Source organism: Hyla sarda, chromosome 11 (genome assembly GCF_029499605.1).
Source record: "Hyla sarda isolate aHylSar1 chromosome 11, aHylSar1.hap1, whole genome shotgun sequence".
Lineage (NCBI taxonomy): Eukaryota > Metazoa > Chordata > Amphibia > Anura > Hylidae > Hyla > Hyla sarda.
The window spans coordinates 95,800,986-95,819,844 of NC_079199.1; the positions used below are offsets into that span (position 1 = coordinate 95,800,986).

At 45.1% G+C, this 18,859-nt stretch overlaps 1 protein-coding gene across 2 annotated transcripts in view; it reads left to right on the forward strand.

Moving 5' to 3' along the window:
- ARG2 (arginase 2) overlaps positions 1-18,859 on the forward strand; it is a 29,170-nt gene that overhangs the window by 2,984 nt on the left and 7,327 nt on the right. Inside the window, exons 1-4 of one of the 2 annotated variants that reach the window (XM_056546465.1) lie at positions 9,724-9,866; positions 11,622-11,694; positions 12,383-12,560; positions 13,891-14,050. In XM_056546465.1, coding sequence (XP_056402440.1) covers positions 9,837-9,866; positions 11,622-11,694; positions 12,383-12,560; positions 13,891-14,050 — 441 coding nt within the window. In that variant the 5' untranslated portion in view covers positions 9,724-9,836. Of the gene's footprint in view, positions 1-9,723; positions 9,867-11,621; positions 11,695-12,382; positions 12,561-13,890; positions 14,051-18,859 lie in introns of those variants that run through there. The other variant, XM_056546463.1, reaches the window with a different exon arrangement.

Below are 18,859 nucleotides of genomic sequence, written 5' to 3' on the forward strand. Positions count from 1 at the left end.
ACAGCAGACATAGGGATCCTCCTCAGCCTGCTCCATACTCCCCTGGACATCTTAACATGGAGCCCATGGTGGTCCCTGAACCCCTTACAGCAGACATAGGGATCCTGTCCTCAGCCCGCTCCATACTCCCCTGGACACCTTAACATGGAGCCCATGGTGGTCCCTGAACCCCTTACAGCAGACATAGGGATCCTGTCCTCAACCCGCTCCATACTCCCCTGGACACCTTAACATGGAGCCCATGGTGGTCCCTGAACCCCTTACAGCAGACATAGGGATCCTGTCCTCAGCCCGCTCCATACTCCCCTGGACATCTTAACATGGAGCCCATGGTGGTCCCTGAACCCCTTACAGCAGACATAGGGATCCTGTCCTCAGCCCGCTCCATACTCCCCTGGACACCTTAACATGGAGCCCATGGTGGTCCCTGAACCCCCTTACAGCAGACATAGGGATCCTCCTCAGCCCGCTCCATACTCCCCTGGACACCTTAACATGGAGCCAATGGTGGTCCCTGAACCCCTTACAGCAGACATAGGGATCCTGTCCTCAGCCCGCTCCATACTCCCCTGGACACCTTAACATGGAGCCCATGGTGGTCCCTGAACCCCTTACAGCAGACATAGGGATCCTGTCCTCAGCCCGCTCCATACTCCCCTGGACACCTTAACATGGAGCCCATGGTGGTCCCTGAACCCCTTACAGCAGACATAGGGATCCTGTCCTCAGCCCACTCCATACTCCCCTGGACACCTTAACATGGAGCCCATGGTGGTCCCTGAACCCCTTACAGCAGACATAGGGATCCTGTCCTCAACCCGCTCCATACTCCCCTGGACACCTTAACATGGAGCCCATGGTGGTCCCTGAACCCCTTACAGCAGACATAGGGATCCTGTCCTCAGCCCGCTCCATACTCCCCTGGACATCTTAACATGGAGCCCATGGTGGTCCCTGAACCCCTTACTGCAGACATAGGGATCCTGTCCTCAGTCCGCTCCATACTCCCCCTGGACACCTTAACATGGAGCCCATGGTGGTCCCTGAACCCCTTACAGCAGACATAGGGATCCTGTCCTCAGCCCGCTCCATACTCCCCTGGACACCTTAACATGGAGCCCATGGTGGTCCCTGAACCCCTTACAGCAGACATAGGGATCCTGTCCTCAGCCCGCTCCATACTCCCCTGGACATCTTAACATGGAGCCCATGGTGGTCCCTGAACCCCTTACTGCAGACATAGGGATCCTGTCCTCAGCCCGCTCCATACTCCCCCTGGACACCTTAACATGGAGCCCATGGTGGTCCCTGAACCCCCTTACAGCAGACATAGGGATCCTCCTCAGCCCGCTCCATACTCCCCTGGACACCTTAACATGGAGCCAATGGTGGTCCCTGAACCCCTTACAGCAGACATAGGGATCCTGTCCTCAGCCCGCTCCATACTCCCCTGGACACCTTAACATGGAGCCCATGGTGGTCCCTGAACCCCTTACAGCAGACATAGGGATCCTGTCCTCAGCCCGCTCCATACTCCCCTGGACACCTTAACATGGAGCCCATGGTGGTCCCTGAACCCCTTACAGCAGACATAGGGATCCTGTCCTCAGCCCACTCCATACTCCCCTGGACACCTTAACATGGAGCCCATGGTGGTCCCTGAACCCCTTACAGCAGACATAGGGATCCTGTCCTCAACCCGCTCCATACTCCCCTGGACACCTTAACATGGAGCCCATGGTGGTCCCTGAACCCCTTACAGCAGACATAGGGATCCTGTCCTCAGCCCGCTCCATACTCCCCTGGACATCTTAACATGGAGCCCATGGTGGTCCCTGAACCCCTTACTGCAGACATAGGGATCCTGTCCTCAGTCCGCTCCATACTCCCCCTGGACACCTTAACATGGAGCCCATGGTGGTCCCTGAACCCCTTACAGCAGACATAGGGATCCTCCTCAGCCCGCTCCATACTCCCCTGGACATCTTAACATGGAGCCTATGGTGGTCCCTGAACCCCCTTACAGCAGACATAGGGATCATGTCCTCAGCCCGCTCCATACTCCCCTGGACACCTTAACATGGAGCCCATGGTGGTCCCTGAATCCCTTACTGCAGACATAGGGATCATGTCCTCAGCCCGCTCCATACTCCCCTGGACACCTTAACATGGAGCCAATGGTGGTCCCTGAACCCCTTACAGCAGACATAGGGATCCTCCTCAGCCCGCTCCATACTCCCCTGGACATCTTAACATGGAGCCCATGGTGGTCCCTGAACCCCTTACAGCAGACATATGGATCCTGTCCTCAGCCCACTCCATACTCCCCTGGACACCTTAACATGGAGCCCATGGTGGTCCCTGAACCCCTTACTGCAGACATAGGGATCCTGTCCTCAGCCCGCTCCATACTCCCCTGGACATCTTAACATGGAGCCCATGGTGGTCCCTGAACCCCTTACTGCAGACATAGGGATCCTGTCCTCAGTCCGCTCCATACTCCCCTGGACACCTTAACATGGAGCCCATGGTGGTCCCTGAACCCCTTACAGCAGACATAGGGATACTCCTCAGCCCGCTCCATACTCCCCTGGACACCTTAACATGGAGCCCATGGTGGTCCCTGAACCCCTTACAGCAGACATAGGGATCATGTCCTCAGCCCGCTCCATACTCCCCTGGACACCTTAACATGGAGCCTATGGTGGTCCCTGAACCCCTTACTGCAGACATAGGGATCCTGTCCTCAGTCCGCTCCATACTCCCCTGGACATCTTAACATGGAGCCCATGGTGGTCCCTGAACCCCTTACTGCAGACATAGGGATCCTGTCCTCAGTCCGCTCCATACTCCCCTGGACACCTTAACATGGAGCCCATGGTGGTCCCTGAACCCCTTACAGCAGACATAGGGATACTCCTCAGCCCGCTCCATACTCCCCTGGACACCTTAACATGGAGCCCATGGTGGTCCCTGAACCCCTTACAGCAGACATAGGGATCATGTCCTCAGCCCGCTCCATACTCCCCTGGACACCTTAACATGGAGCCTATGGTGGTCCCTGAACCCCTTACTGCAGACATAGGGATCCTCCTCAGGCCTCTGTTTTTCTATTGAACGTTCCATGAACCCATAGATGTCCCTGCAGACTATTCCCTTTATTCCAGAGGAAGTGTTCTCCTTCCTGGACCTCTTATTTCCATGATGCAGGTGATAAGGCATCTAAATATAGACGCCAGCAAAATCCTTCAGTCACTGTCTGCAGGCGGAGAAAACAGCAGGTGCGTATTCATTACACTGGCACCGAGTCCGAAACCCTGTAGTCACTCCAAGCTGCTGTGCCACGCGGGGTCAGAGTAGTGCAGTACAAGAGGTGACCCATATATCTAGGACAGTGGCCTCCAAACTGTGGACCTCCAGCTGTAGCAAAACTACAACTTGTCATCGCCTGATGGCTTATATTTGGCTCCTAGGGCTAAATAACATGCGAAAAAAGTGAAAAATGATTTAAAAAAAAAAAAAAAGATATCTATCTATCTATCTCATATCTATCTATCTATCTCATATCTATCTCATATATGTCTCTCTCATATCTATCTATCTCCTATCTCTCATATCTATCTCATTTGGCTCCTAGGGCTAAATAAAATGCGAAAAAAGGGAAAAATGATTTTTTTTTTTTAAATATATTTTTTTATATAAAAAATACCCCTATCTATATACCCATATCTATCTATCTCCTATCTATCTCATATCTATCTATCTATCTATCTCCTATCTATCTCATATCTATCTATCTCCTATCTATCTATCTCATATCTATCTATCTATCTATCTCATATCTATCTATCTATCTATCTATCTCATATCTATCTATCTCATATCTATCTATCTCCTATCTATCTATCTCATATCTATCTATCTCATATCTATCTCATATCTATCTATCTCATATCTATCTCATATCTATCTCATATCTATCTATCTATCTCATATCTATCTATCTATCTATCTCATATCTATCTATCTCATATCTATCTATCTCCTATCTATCTACCTCATATCTATCTATCTCATATCTATCTATCTCATATCTATCTATCTCATATCTATCTCATATCTATCTCATATCTATCTATTTATCTCATATATATCTCATATCTATCTATCTCATATCTATCTATCTATCTCATATCTCTCTCATATCTCTCTCTCTCATATCTATCTACCTCATATCTATCTACCTCATATCTATCTATTTCATATCTATCTACCTCATATCTATCTATCTATCTCATATCTATCTATTTATCTCATATATATCTCATATCTATCTATCTCATATCTATCTATTTATCTCATATCTATCTATCTCATATCTATCTATCTACCTCATATCTATCTACCTCATATCTATCTATCTCATATCTATCTATCTCATATCTATCTATTTATCTCATATCTATCTATTTATCTCATATCTATCTATCTCATATCTATCTATCTATCTATCTATCTCATATCTATCTACCTCATATCTATCTACCTCATCTATCTACCTCATATCTATCTACCTCATATCTATCTATCTCATATCTATCTATCTATCTATCTATCTATCTATCTATCTATCTCATATCTATCTATCTCATATCTATATCATATCTATCTATCTCCTATCTATCTATCTATCTATCTCATATCTATCTATCTCATATCTATCTACCTCATATCTATCTATCTATCTATCTATCTCTATCTATTTATCTATCTATCTATCTATCTTTCTATCTCATATCTATCTATCTCATATCTATCTTTCTATCTCATATCTATCTATCTATCTCCTATCTATCTCCTATCTATTTATCTCATATCTATCTCCTATCTATTTATCTCATATCTATCTATCTCATATCTATCCATCTATTTATCTCATATCTATCTATCTATCTCATCTATCTATCCATCTATCTATCTCATATCTATCTACCTCATATCTATCTACCTCATATCTATCTATCTATCCATCTATCTATCTCATATCTATCTCTATCTATCTATCTCATATCTATCTATCTATCTCATATCTATCTATCTATCTCATATCTATCTATCCATCTATCTATCTCATATCTATCTATCTATCTATCCATCTATCTATCTCATATCTATCTACCTCATATCTATCTATCTCATATCTATCTATCCATCTATCTATCTATCTATCTATCTATCTATCTATCTATCTCATATCTATCTATCTATCTATCTATCTCATATCTATCTATCTATCTATCTATCTATCTATCTATCTATCTCATATCTATCTATCTATCTATCCATATATCTATCTCATATCTATCTACCTCATATCTACTATCTATCCATCTATCTATCTCATATCTATCTACCTCATATCTATCTATCTCATATCTATCTATCTATCTCATATCTATCTGTCATATAATACATTATATAATAAAATAAAGTGAAAAGTTAATGAAAAAAGTACAAATCAAAAAATTAAAAGCCCTAATACAATTTTGTCAGTGGAAAAAAAAATGTTATAAATGCTTCTTAGAAGGCGCGAACGTAAGCCACAAATTTAAATTCGGGGACTCGTGAAGGGGTTAAAGCATTATTTAGGGTATTTTTATACGTAGATATTTCTCATTTTACAGGTAGGTTCCGTATCTGCTGTCACTTTGATGCTATCCGGCCATTCCGGGAAGTTTGTGTCTTCTGCTGTTCAGATTGCATGAAGCCTTCAGTACAAAAAGCATTTGTCTTAGATAAAATATAAATAATAATAAAAATAATAATAAAATATATATAAATTAAATAAATATGATAGTTTGTTTGTGTGTTTATATATATATATTTGAGAGAGAGAGCGAGTAGGAGGGGCTTAGTAGACTGATGTACAACTTTGTAGGACAAGATTCAGTAGAATTGTTTTTAATTATTTCTGCTCTTTCTGGCCATAGGAGTCCAGTGGGTGGTCCCAAGGAGTCCAGAGGACTGTCCTCTGGACTCCTGAGTTCAGAATGACAAAACTATAACAAGCTCTATAACAGTGGTCTCCAACCTGCTGACCTCCAGATGTTGCAAAACTACAACTCCCAGCATGCCCGGACAGCCAACGGCTTTCCGGGCATGCTGGGAATTGTAGTTTTGCAACATCTGGAGGTCCGCAGGTTGGAGACAACTGCTCTATAACATGAGGCTGGCAGTTTGGGCTACGTGTACAACAACTAGCATCCTGTAGTGCCAATTGGTTAGGTGCCTTGTTAGAAGGAAGGATGGTAGGAGGTAAAAGAGTGTTGGGGGTCAGGACAAAACCATTCGTCTAAACCAGTGTTTCTCAACCAGTGTGCCTCCTGCTGTTGCAAAGCTACAATTCCCAGCATGCCACATTTTGCCACAGCTGGAGGCACAGTGGTTGTGAAACACTGGTCTGATTTGCATTCTGCAGCAGCAGCAAAACTTCATCTCCCACGTGCCCAGAAATGGCTATAAGGGCATGCTGGGAATTGTAGTTTTGCCACAGCTGGAGGGCCAAAGTTTGGAGACCACTCCTTCATGGGAACTTAACTCTTATCCTTCCCCACTCCTGGTTGTGTATTTTCTACACAGCAGCCTCTAGTGACCATCACTGATCCTTAAAGGCTGCAGTCCCTAGAGGCTGCTGGGAGTTGTAGTTTTGCCACAGCTGGAGGGCCACAGTTTGGAGACCACTGATCCATGGGGACTGAAGTCTCACCCTTCCACCCTGTAGGTTGTGTATCTGCTACACTGCAGCCTCTAGTGACCAGCACTGATCCCTAGAGACTGCAGTCCCTAGAGGCTGCTAGGTAGAGGCACACTGGTTGGGAACCACTGGTCTTAACCCTTAAATCGAACCTGTCAGATCCCACAAAAAAAAAAAAACTGTTACATGTTCCTGAGTACCTCATCCTGATCAAGTACATGTACTTTTTATGTCTCTATCACCGATATTTCCCTAAATAAATTGCACATTACAGCTGCTCAATGTCTTTTCCATCTTATCAAAGGAAGGGGGCGTGTCCATCTAATGCCTGCACTATGATGACTCCTCCCTCTGCCTACAGCTTTTGCAAAACTTCAAGTACAACTGGAGTTGTAGTTTTGCAACAGCTTGGGGGCACATGCTTGGTAAAACTCTGTTACAGCAGTGTTGCTGCAGGCTGTGTTCCTCCTGCAGCCTTGTCAATCATCCATCTCGTGTCCATGACCCTTGGACACACTCATGTAGCTGTGTCCCAGGAGGTATGGGGACCCCTAGTGGTGGGATTTTCAAAGGCAGTTTTCTTTAGTAAAATGTGAAAATTTTCTAAAGAAGTATATTAGAAAAACTATTGTTTTGCCAAGATGTACAACATATAAAAAGTTTTTATATCTGACAGTGCCCATTTAAAACGCATTCTGCTTATGTAGGACAACGGTCAGGGGGTTTATGCTAAGGAAGCAGCATCTCCGTATAGTCACTTCTGGTATCGACAAACTCAAGGCTCCCATGAGACGGCACATTTTTGTCTTTTATCTGCAACGTGTCCCGTCTGGCTCGGTGCTTCTCGATATTTTGCATAGTAAGGTCGTTTCAGATGATCACACGGTATTTACTGTGTAAGTCTATCTTCCATTCAGGGCCAAGTATCTCCTAGAAGGACACGGGGCAGAGGGTTCATGTTCTCATTTCATACAGCAGACGTGTCCTCCATGACAGATCCCGCCTGCCATCACTTATTCCACTTCTTCTACATGTGAAAACAGTGACCCCTATACTGCACAGTACAGTGAACTTACAGTAAATTTGATTCGTCACAAACTTCTCGGCTCGGCAGTTGATGACTTATCCTGCATAAATTAGTTCAGCTTTCAGGTGCTCCGATGGCTGGAGACTCTTTCCTAGGAATGTATCCACCTTTTCCAGTCACCGGAGCACCTGAAAGCTGAACTAATTTATGCAGGATAAGTCATCAACTGCCGAGCCGAGAAGTTTGTTACAAATCAAATTTACTGTAAGTTCGCTCATCTCTAATCATATCTTTTTAGCCCGTATCTCTAGAGCACATCCTCAGGAGGAGCAGTATGGGAGATATTAAAGAGCAGTACTGAGTAGTCTAAGCTGAAAACTCAGCTTTGGGGGTGAGATAGAGACTCCAGAAGCTTGTAGTCAGTGTTATACCTGTGTCTTTCTTCAGCCTCTCTTCCTCCCCTCCTAATTCATCTTAAGATGAAGTTTCATATGGAGTAAATTATTGGTTTAAAAAGGAGCCTGAAAAGAAAAACGGAAGAGGCATTTTTCTCTAATAAGATTTATAACAAAGTTTCTTACAATAACTTGTACTATTGATGTATGCAAGGTTTGTAGACACTGGTGACTATTTAATTCCTTTAGTTATGTGGTGTTGTGAGGGATAAAGGTGAGAGTAATGAGGTTGTACATTCAGGGCCAGTTCCCATCGGCCAGAGGTAGACACCCAAGATTTAGTAGAAAGACTCACAAACATGCTAGAAGGAAGGTGGGAGGTAAAAGAGTGTTTGGTCAGGATAAAACCCTTAGTCTAAACCAGTGTTTCTCAACTAGAGGGCCTCCAGCTGTTGCAAAACTACAACTCCCAGCATGACTGAACAGCGATGATTGGAGTTGTAGTTTTGTGACAGCTGGAGGCACACTGGTTGAGAACCGCATTCTGCAGCAGTGGCAAAACTACAAATCCCACATGCCCAGACAGCCAACAAGAATTGTATTTTCGCCACAGCTGGAGGGCCACAGTTTGGAGACCACTCCTTTATGAGGACCTTATTCTTATCCTTCCCTGCTTCTGGTTGTGTATTTTCTACACTGCAGCCTCTAGTGACCATCACTGGTCCCTAGAGGCTGCTGGGTGTTTTGGTGCTGTTTGTGGGAGAAAATATTTATTTTCTAATTCTGATTAACACCTTTAACTTTGGAGTTTCAACTGTATTGTGGCCACCTAGAGCCCGACTGGCTTCTTTACTTGTACTCTTTCCTGTATTCAGACTAATGACACAGTAGGTGTAGATTCTTGTAACTAGGTCAGGTGCCCGACCAGTGACAATAACCCTGGTGACGTAACTGGGTCAGCTATTAGACGTTTCATAGATTCCGGTTCAGTGAGTTGTACATAGGGAACACTTGTCCTGCCCAACCCAGACACTGATCTCTTTATACTACAGATATTTATCTGATATTCATATTTCATCATACACTGAATAATCACACAATAACATCACATGCAAAGCAATTCGGAAAGTTTCCAGACCCTTTCACCCTTTTCCTCATTTTGTTATATTGATCCTTGGGCTAAAATCAACACAATCCCAGTCCCCCCCAATCATTCTACCCTCAATACCCGTCAGTGGAAACAGAATGTTAGGAAGTTTGGCAAATGTGTAAAGGGGCACTCTGGTACTCCAGCGTTCTGAACATTTTATTCAGAACGCTCGGAGCCGGTGAACGTGATCTGGATGTCACAGCCACGCCCCTAGTGACATCATGTCAGACACGCCCCCTTCCATAGACATGAATGGAGGGGGCGAGGGCGTGATGAATCGGGCAGGAATTCGGCATTTGGTTAGAACGCTGGGTGCTGCTGGAGATTGCGGGGGGGGGGGGGGGGCCTGACATAAGTATTCAGACCCTTCACTCATGATTTAGTTGAGCCCCTTTAGCAGTGATCACAGCCTCCAGTCTTCTTGGGGATGAGGCCACAAGGTTTACACACCTGGATTTGGGGATTTTTGACCATTCTTCTCTGAAGATCCTCTCAGCTCTGTCAGGTTGGATGAGGTCCATCGGTGGAAGCCATTTTCAGGTCTGTCCAGAGATGTCCCACTGGGTTCGAGCTCTTGCTGGGTCACTCAAGGACATTCACAGAGTTGTCCCTAATCCGCTCCTGTGTGCTTAGGGTCACGGTCTTGTTGGAAGATGAATCTTCAGCCCAGTCTGAGGTCCAGAACTCTGGATCAGGTTTTCATTAAAGGGGTACTCCACTGCCCCAGTGTTCAGAACTGCGGACGTCGTGACGTCATGACCACGCCCCTTGTGACGTCATGACACGCCATGCCCCCTCAATGCAAGTCTATGGGAGGGGGCGTGGCAGTGACGTCATGACCCCCGCACCCAGCGTTCCGAACGCTGGGGCAGTGGAGTACCCTTTTAAGAACATCTCTGTACTTTGCTCTATTCAGCTTTCCCTCAACCCTGACCAGTCTCCCTGTCCCAGCCGCTGAAAAACAACCCCACAGCATGATGTTGCCCCACCACCATGCTTCACTGTAGGGATGGTATTGGGCGGTGGGCAGTGCCTGGTTTCCTCCAAATGTTCTCCAGTCAAAAACTTCATTGTTCCATCAGACCAGAGAATCTTGTTCCTCACAGCCTCAGAGGCTTTTTTTTGTAACATTACTTTTATGTGACATTACTGAGGAGAGGCTTGTTTCCCGCCAAAAATTTCCCGCCAAAAAGCCCAGATTGGTGGAGGCTGCAGTGATGGTTCTGGACCTTCTGGAAGTTTCTTCCCTCTGCACACAGGACCTTTGGAGCTCAGTGACCATTGGGTTCTTGGTACCTCTCTTACCAAGGCCCTTCTACCCCGATTACTTAGTTTGGTGGGGCGGAAGCTCTAGAAGAATCCTAATTCTTCCAAACCTCTTTTATGTAAGAATTTCAGAGGCCCATGAGTTCTTGGGAACAGACATTTTCACGTACCCATCTCCAGATCTGTTTTTTCCACACAATCCTGTCTCTGAGCTCTACAGACAGTTCTTTCCCCCTCATGTCTTGGTTTTTGCTCTCATATACGTTGTCAGCCGTGAGACCTTATATAGACAGGGCTGTGTCTTCCCAAATCCGGTCCAATCATCCAACCAAGGTGTAGAAACCTCTCAGAGAGGATCAATAGAAACAGGAGGCCCCAGGGCTGAATATCAAATGTCATAGCAAAGGGTCTGAATACTTATGTTCATGCCAAATTTTAGTTTAAAATTGCTCAAAAATTTGCATAATAATTATTTTTTTAAATTCGGTTTTCACATTCTTATTCTGGGGTACTAAAGAAGTGTTCCGGCCAAAGAATAGAGGATAAGATATCTGATCGCGGGGGAGTACCCGCATTCTATGCCGGGCTGCTGCTGCTCCAGTCTCGGAAACCTCTGTGTTTCCGGGACTGGAGACGTGATGTCACACCACGCCCCCTCCATTCATGTCTATGGGAGGGGGCGTGACGGCCGTCACGCCCCCTCCCATAGACGTGAATGGAGTGGGCGTGGTGTGACGTCACAAGGGGGCATGGCGTGGATAGGAGATAAGATGTCTTTGGCCGGTATACCGCTTTTTTATGCAGATTAATGGAAGGGGGGGGGGGGGAATATTTTGTTTTCAATTTTATTTTAGCAGAAGGCCTCAACATAACAAAACGTGAAAGGGTCTGAGGAACTTTTTGAAAAAACATAAAAGCCATGTTAGCATGTTGGTTGCCTACTTTTGTGTGTTTTTTAACAAACTGAAAAGAAATAAACCCTGTGTTAGTTTGGTTGCCGGTGATGTAAATTCCGCACTTTTATTTTAGAAATGGCAAGGCGTAGAACACGGACCCGCTGCCATCAGAAGCGCCGGACTTATCGATAGATTGTCAAGCATTGGTGAGGATCCGCTTTTTTTTTTTTATCTTATCTTACAATACACAGATAATCGTGTCACCCTATCGTGCCGTATTATGGACATATTCTAGGAAATAAAACCGTACATGTGGGTACAATGGGGGAGATTTATCAAAACCTGTTGCCCATAGCAACCAATCAGATTGCTTCTTTCATTTTGCAGAGGCCTTGTCAAAAATGAAAGAAGCGGTCTGATTGGTTGCTATGGGCAACTCCGCAACGTTTCCTCTAGACAGGTTTTGATAAATCTCCCCCAATGTCTTCCATACAGAGGTATCGTAGGCCAGCACTAGAGATGAGCGAATTTACAGTAAATTCGATTCGTCACGAACTTCTCGGCTCGGCAGTTGATGACTTTTCCTGCATAAATTAGTTCAGCTTTCAGGTGCTCCGGTGGGCTGGAAAAGGTGGATACAGTCCTAGGAAAGAGTCTCCTAGGACTGTATCCACCTTTTCCAGCCCACCGGAGCACCGGAAAGCTGAACTCATTTATGCAGGATAAGCCATCAACTGCCGAGCCGAGAAGTTCGTGACGAATCAAATTTACTGTAAATTCGCTCATCTCTAGCCAGCACCATAGGTGAGGCCCAAGTGGCTGGATGATGCACTAAGCTTGACTCGAGTAGGTTGAGGACCACCGTCGCCATCACGCCTCTTCTTCGTTTTGCAGGCTGTAACGTATACGATGCTGGAGATCTGAACTTTGTCCAGGTTCCCGATGATGAACTTTACAATAACACAGTAAGAAACCCCCGGACCGTCGGGCTCGCCTGCCAGAGGTTGGCTAAAGAAGTGAGCAGAGTGATCGGAGCCGGCCATACATGTGTAACCCTGGGAGGAGATCACAGGTGAGTCCTCGGAGCGGTGAGGTCGTGCAGTAGGTATAACCTTCTATCAGTCAGATGTGATGGGTCACTGTTAGGGATGTCCCGATACTGGTATCGGGGACCACCTGCACTCTCCGCACGGATCAACTCCTAGAGGACGCAGACGCGCATTAACCTTTTAGTTAATTTTGTTGAAAGTTGATCGCGGTGTCTAAAAGTCCTAAGATTAACTGCTAGTTAGCTCAGGGATGCTGATCGGGATCACAGCGGTGTAATCGCGGTATCCCGATCAGCTGTGAGGATGGCCGGAGGTCCCTTACCGTTCTCCGTGCCGTCCGATCGTCGCTCTTTTACTGCAGCCATCCATGGCAGGCAGTAGTAACGGAGCGCTGATAACACTGATCAATGCTATGCTATGGCATATCATTGATCGATGTATGCAATCTACAGATTCCATGTAATAGTCCCCTATGGGTACTAAAAAATAGTGGGGAGAAAATATATATATAATAAATATAAATGTGAATTAACCCCTTCCCTAATATATATACAGTGGTCCCTCAACATACGATGGTAATCCGTTCCAAACGGACCATCGTTTGTTGAAACCATCGCATGTTGAGGGATCCGTGCAATGTAAAGTATAGGACAGTGGTCTACAACCTGCGGACCTCCAGATGTTGCAAAACTACAACACCCAGCATGCCCGGACAGCCAACGGCTGTCCGGGCATGCTGGGTGTTGTAGTTTTGCAACATCTGGAGGTCCACAGGTTGTAGACCACTGTTAGAGGAAGTTGTACTCCGTCACCGCTGCCCTGGATGTCGCCCTCCATCGCTGTCCCCGGGGTGTCCCCGACGCTCCGGTAAGGCCTCTTCTTCCCTGGCATCCGTGCTCTCCGTCGCCGTCTCTCTCTGAGATCGCATGTTGAAGGTATCGTATGTCGGGGCCATCGTAGGTCGAGGGGTCACTGTATATATATATATTTTTTATATATATAAAAAAGCCCTTTTCTTATAAAAACAACAAAAAAAAAAACAACACCCCTTTTTTCTCCCATTATTAAAAAATTACTAAAAAAACAAAACCCTGTAACATGACATTGAAAAAAGTATCTGTAATTGGTATTGGCGAGTACTTAAAAAAAAATTATTGATACTCATACATGGTTTTAAATAAAATGGTATCGGGACATTCCTAGTCACTGTTTCAGTGAGGCCCTTATGTTCCTGTACACCAGCCTTCGGTTGTCCGGGCATGCTGGGACATGTAGTTTTGCAACAGCTGGAAGCACCCTGGTTGGGAAACACTGCTGTACACACTAGTAACAATCTTCTGCTTTCACTTTCAGTTTGGCACTTGGCTCCATCAGTGGGCACGCTCAACATTACCCAGATCTCTGTGTAATATGGGTGGATGCCCACGCAGATATCAACACTCCACTGACAACGTCATCGGGAAATCTCCATGGACAGCCGGTGTCCTTTCTTGTGAAGGAGCTGCAGGACAAGGTATAACTGCTGTGTGACATTACTAGTAGAATTTTTTTTTTCTTGTGTTGTAACATCCCTTATAAAAGAGGTACTCCACTACCCCAGCATTCGGAACATTTTGTTCCGAACTCTGGGTGCGGGAATCGTGATGTCACGGCCATGCCCCCTCAATACAAGTCTATGGAAGGGGCGTGGCAGCCACCACGCCCCTTCCATAGACTTGCATTGAGGGGGCGTGGTGTGATGTCATGACCCCCGAAGCCTGCACCCAACATTGGAACAAAATGTTCCAAACGCTGGGGCAGTGGAGTACCCCTTTAATGTATTCTGAAGAAGTGAGCGGTCTGTTGGCTAGGGTCTGATGGTGTCCATTCAAATTTAGAATTCCAAGTGGAGTGTGAATTTCCTATAAGTCTCCCCACATCTTTATGATGCTCTCCACTCATTTTGTCCCACGAGGATAGTCCTCTGACTACCCAGGCAGCACCCTGCTCTGTACTGGTGAAGGGGCAGTCATCCCAAAACAGATGTCTGCAGATAAGTAAACTTTTGGTGAGATGTCTGGCTTGGCATACATTCCCAGTCAGTTTCCAAGACTTCTATTTGTAGTGAAACACTGACTTTATCCCCTAGAGGACACGCAACGTACAGTTAATTAGCGGACTGAAAAGCGTACATGTACATTGCGAGGTTCCGCAATCACGGCATCACGATGATGGGGGTCAAACTGACTATTGCTATCAGCTACGGGGGCCTCGTGGATAATGGCGGACATCAGCAATCATGCTGATGTCCGCCATTAACCATTCTGATGCCTTGACCAATAGTGACCTTGACATCAAAAGTATCTGTGGGGCTCAGGGGGACTCATCAGACCACCTGCAGCGTGATTGGGGGGGGGGGTCCATGTGTAAAAGTGGGAGGCAGAGCTCTTTTCCTCTGCTCCAGGTATCTTCTTCTATGGTCTGTCTTCTGGCAGACTATACAAGTTGATCGCCGATAGTGCTACGCCTATGCAGAGCACTGTACAGTAATCACAATCAAGAGATTTTAAATAAATGTAAAAAATAAAATAAAAAAGTATTACGTTTTTTTGAACAAGCCCCTTCCTCAATAAAAATATTTAATTTTCGATTTTTTCTATTTTGACTTTTTTCTCTATTTATAAATAAAATTTGGTATCATCATGTGCGAAATTGTATTGACCCACAGAATAAAGAGTACAGGTCATTTGTACCATAAAGTGCACAGCGTAGAAACAGAAACAGAACCCCCCCCCCCCCCCCAAAAAAAAAAGTTAGCAAAACTGCAGTTTCTTCTTAAAACGCAAAAATGAAAATTGTCTGTGTCCTCAAGGGGTTAAAGGGAAACCCAGTTGGAAAAAAATGGTGTAAAAGCGGCTTTGCGTATCCCGTCTTCATTGAAGTCATGGCATTGGTGTCAGTACATGTCCTTCAGCAGCTGGCAGACGTGGCGTCATTTTCTCTGTGGTGAATGCGGGAATGTAATCCCCTTGATCTAAGCGGCTTAGGAAGGTCATCGGCTGCCACTGTCTGCAAAGGTTTTATAGAAACAGATCTATAAGGAAAGAAAGTGTTGATTAGACGCCTGTCAGGGGATCACGAAAATATGTAGATCAACTCCAAGGGTACGTTTACACGGGCGGTTTACCTGCGGAATTTCTGCAGCAAATACGCTGCAGAGGATTTTGCTACCCTTGACTTCAATGGGTCAGCAGAAAATCTGCAATAGAGGCAGATTTGCAGATTTGCAGATTTTCCTTCAGACCCATTGAAGTCAATGGTAGCAAAATCTGCTGCGGATTTTCCGCAGCAAATCCGCTGCGGAAATTCCCATGTGAACGGATGCTTAAGTTAAAGTGTTACTTGACCTAATCTATATGCAAGGACATAAGTTAAAGTAAAGCTCCGGGCAAATGTTCCTGATTAGTATCGAGCGACTAGGGCTGTGTTTCCCAACCAGGGTGCCTCCAGCTCTTGCAAAACTACAACTCCCAGCATGCCAATTGGGAATTGGTCTGGGCATGCTGGGAGTTGTAGTTTTGCAACAGCTAGAGGCGCATTGGTTGGGAAACACTGGGTTAGGAAATGGTCTCCAAACTGTGAACCTACACATATTGCAAAACTACAACTCCCAGCATGCCAACTGGGAATTGGTCCAGGCATGCTGGGCGTTGTAGTTTTGCAACAGCTAGAGGCGCATTGTTTGGGAAAAACTGGCTTAGGCAATGGTCTCCAAACTGTGGACCTACAGATATTGCAAAAATACAACTCCCAGCATGCCCGGACAGCCGAAGGCTGTCCGGGCATGCTGGGAGTTGTAGTTTTGAAGCAGCTGGAGGTACCCTGGTTGGGAAACGCTGGTCTAGGGTCTCTATGGGGCTTATTCATCAAAACCTGTGGTGAGGAAAAGTTGCCCATAGCAACCAATCAGATCGCTATTTTCATTTTTCAGAGTCCTTTTCAAAAATAGAGAGCGATCTGATTGGTTGCTATGGGCAACTGGTCAACTTTTCCACAGCACAAGTTTTGATGAATTTCCCCAAATGTAGGTTTCAGGGTGTGCTTTACCCTATATGGGGGGAGATTTATCAAAACCTGTGCAGAGGAAGAGTAGAGTAGTTGCCCATAGCAACCAATCAGATCTCTGCTTTCATTTTCAGAGGCATGTTTAAAAATGAAAGAAGCGATCTGATTGGTTGCTATGGGCAACTTTTATCAAAATCTGTGCAGAGGAAATCTCCCCCTATGTCCCTACCTCCACCAACATTAAAGGGGTACTCCGGTGAAAACCTTTTTTCTTTTAAATCAACTGGTGGCAGAAAGTTAAACAGATTTGTAAGTTACTTCTATTAAAAAAATCTTAATCCTTCCTGTACTTATTAGCTGCTGCATACTACAGAGGAAATTCTTTTCTTTTGGGAATGCTCTCTGATGACATCACGAGCACAGTGCTCTCTGCTGACGTTATTATAATAATAATGACACTTTATTTATTGTTGTCCTTAGTGGGATTTGAACCCAAGTCCCCAGCACTGCAAGGCAGCAGTGCTAACCACTGAGCCACCATGCTGCCCTTCTCATACATCTGCTATGCATGGTTGCTAAAATGGACAGAGATGTCAGCAGAGAGCACTGTGCTCCTGATGTCATCAGTGTTCCAAAAAGGAAGGAATATCCTCTGTAGCATTCAGCAGCTAATAAGTACTGGAAGGATTAAGATTTTTTAATAGAAGTAATTTACAAATATGTTTAACTTTCTGCCACCAGTTGATTTAAAAGAAAAAAGGTTTTCACCGGAGTACCCTTTTAAAGACACACTGCTTTTACTTTTCCCATATCCCCCACATGCACACTCACTAGCACTGGTCATACAGCACCCTTTGTTTTAGTACAGCACAGCTGCATCCATGCGTTTTATCACTGTACCTGGGTCATGTGATCACCAGTGTACCCCACATAAAATCAGTGGTTAATGCAGTGTTTTCCAACCAGGATGCCTCCAGCTGTTGCAAAGCTGCAACTCCTGGCATGCCCAGACAACCTTTGCTGTCCGGGCATGCTGGGAGTTGTAGTTTTGCAACAGCTAGAGGCGCCCTGATTTGGAAACACTGGCTTAATGTGTCAGAGAAACTGCTGCTAATTCTGCGGGATCAGGATATATAGTAGTTATACACCTACCCTCCAGCTCTATCTGTATACTGCTGCTATCTCTATGGGATCAGGATATATACTAGTTATACACCTCCCCTCCAGCTCTATCTGTATACTGCCACTATCTCTATGGGATTAGGATATATACTAGTTATACACCTCCCTTCCAGATCTATCTGTATACTGCCGCTATCTCTATGGGAGCAGGATATATAGTAGTTATACACCTCCCCTCTAGCTCTATCTGTATACTGCCACTATCTCTATGGGATTAGGATATATACTAGTTATACACCTCCATTCCAGATCTATCTGTATACTGCCGCTATCTCTATGGGATTAGGATATATACTAGTTATACACCTCCCCTCTAGCTCTATCTGTATGCTGCTGCTATCTCTATGGGATTAGGATATATACTAGTAGTTATACACCTACCCTTCAGCTCTATCTGTATACTGCTACTATCTCTATGGGATCAGGATATATACTAGTTATACACCTCCCCTCCAGCTCTATCTGTACACTGCCGCTATCTCTATGGGATTAGGATCTATAGTAGTTATACACATCCCATCCAGCTCTATCTGTATACTACTGGTGCTATCTTAATTTAATCAGGATATATACTAGTTATACACCTCCCCTCTAGCTCTATCTGTATGCTGCTGCTATCTCTATGGGATTAGGATATATACTAGTAGTTATACACCTACCCTCCAGCTCTATCTGTATACTGCTGCTATCTCTATGGGATCAGGATATATACCAGTTATACACCTTCCCTCCAGCTCTATCTGTATACTGCCGCTATCTCTATGGGATTAGGATATATACTAGTTATACACCTCCCCTCCAGCTCTATCTGTATACTGCCGCTATCTCTATGGGATTAGGATATACAGTAGTCATACACATCCCCTCCAGCTCTGTCTGTATACTGCTGCTGCTATCTCTATGGGATTAGGATATATACTAGTTATACACCTCCCCTCTAGCTCTATCTGTATGCTGCTGCTATCTCTGTGGGATTAGGATATATACTAGTAGTTATACACCTACCCTCCAGCTCTATACTGCTACTATCTCTATGGGATCAGAATATATACTAGTTATACATCTCCCCTCCAGCTCTATCTGTATACTGCTGCTA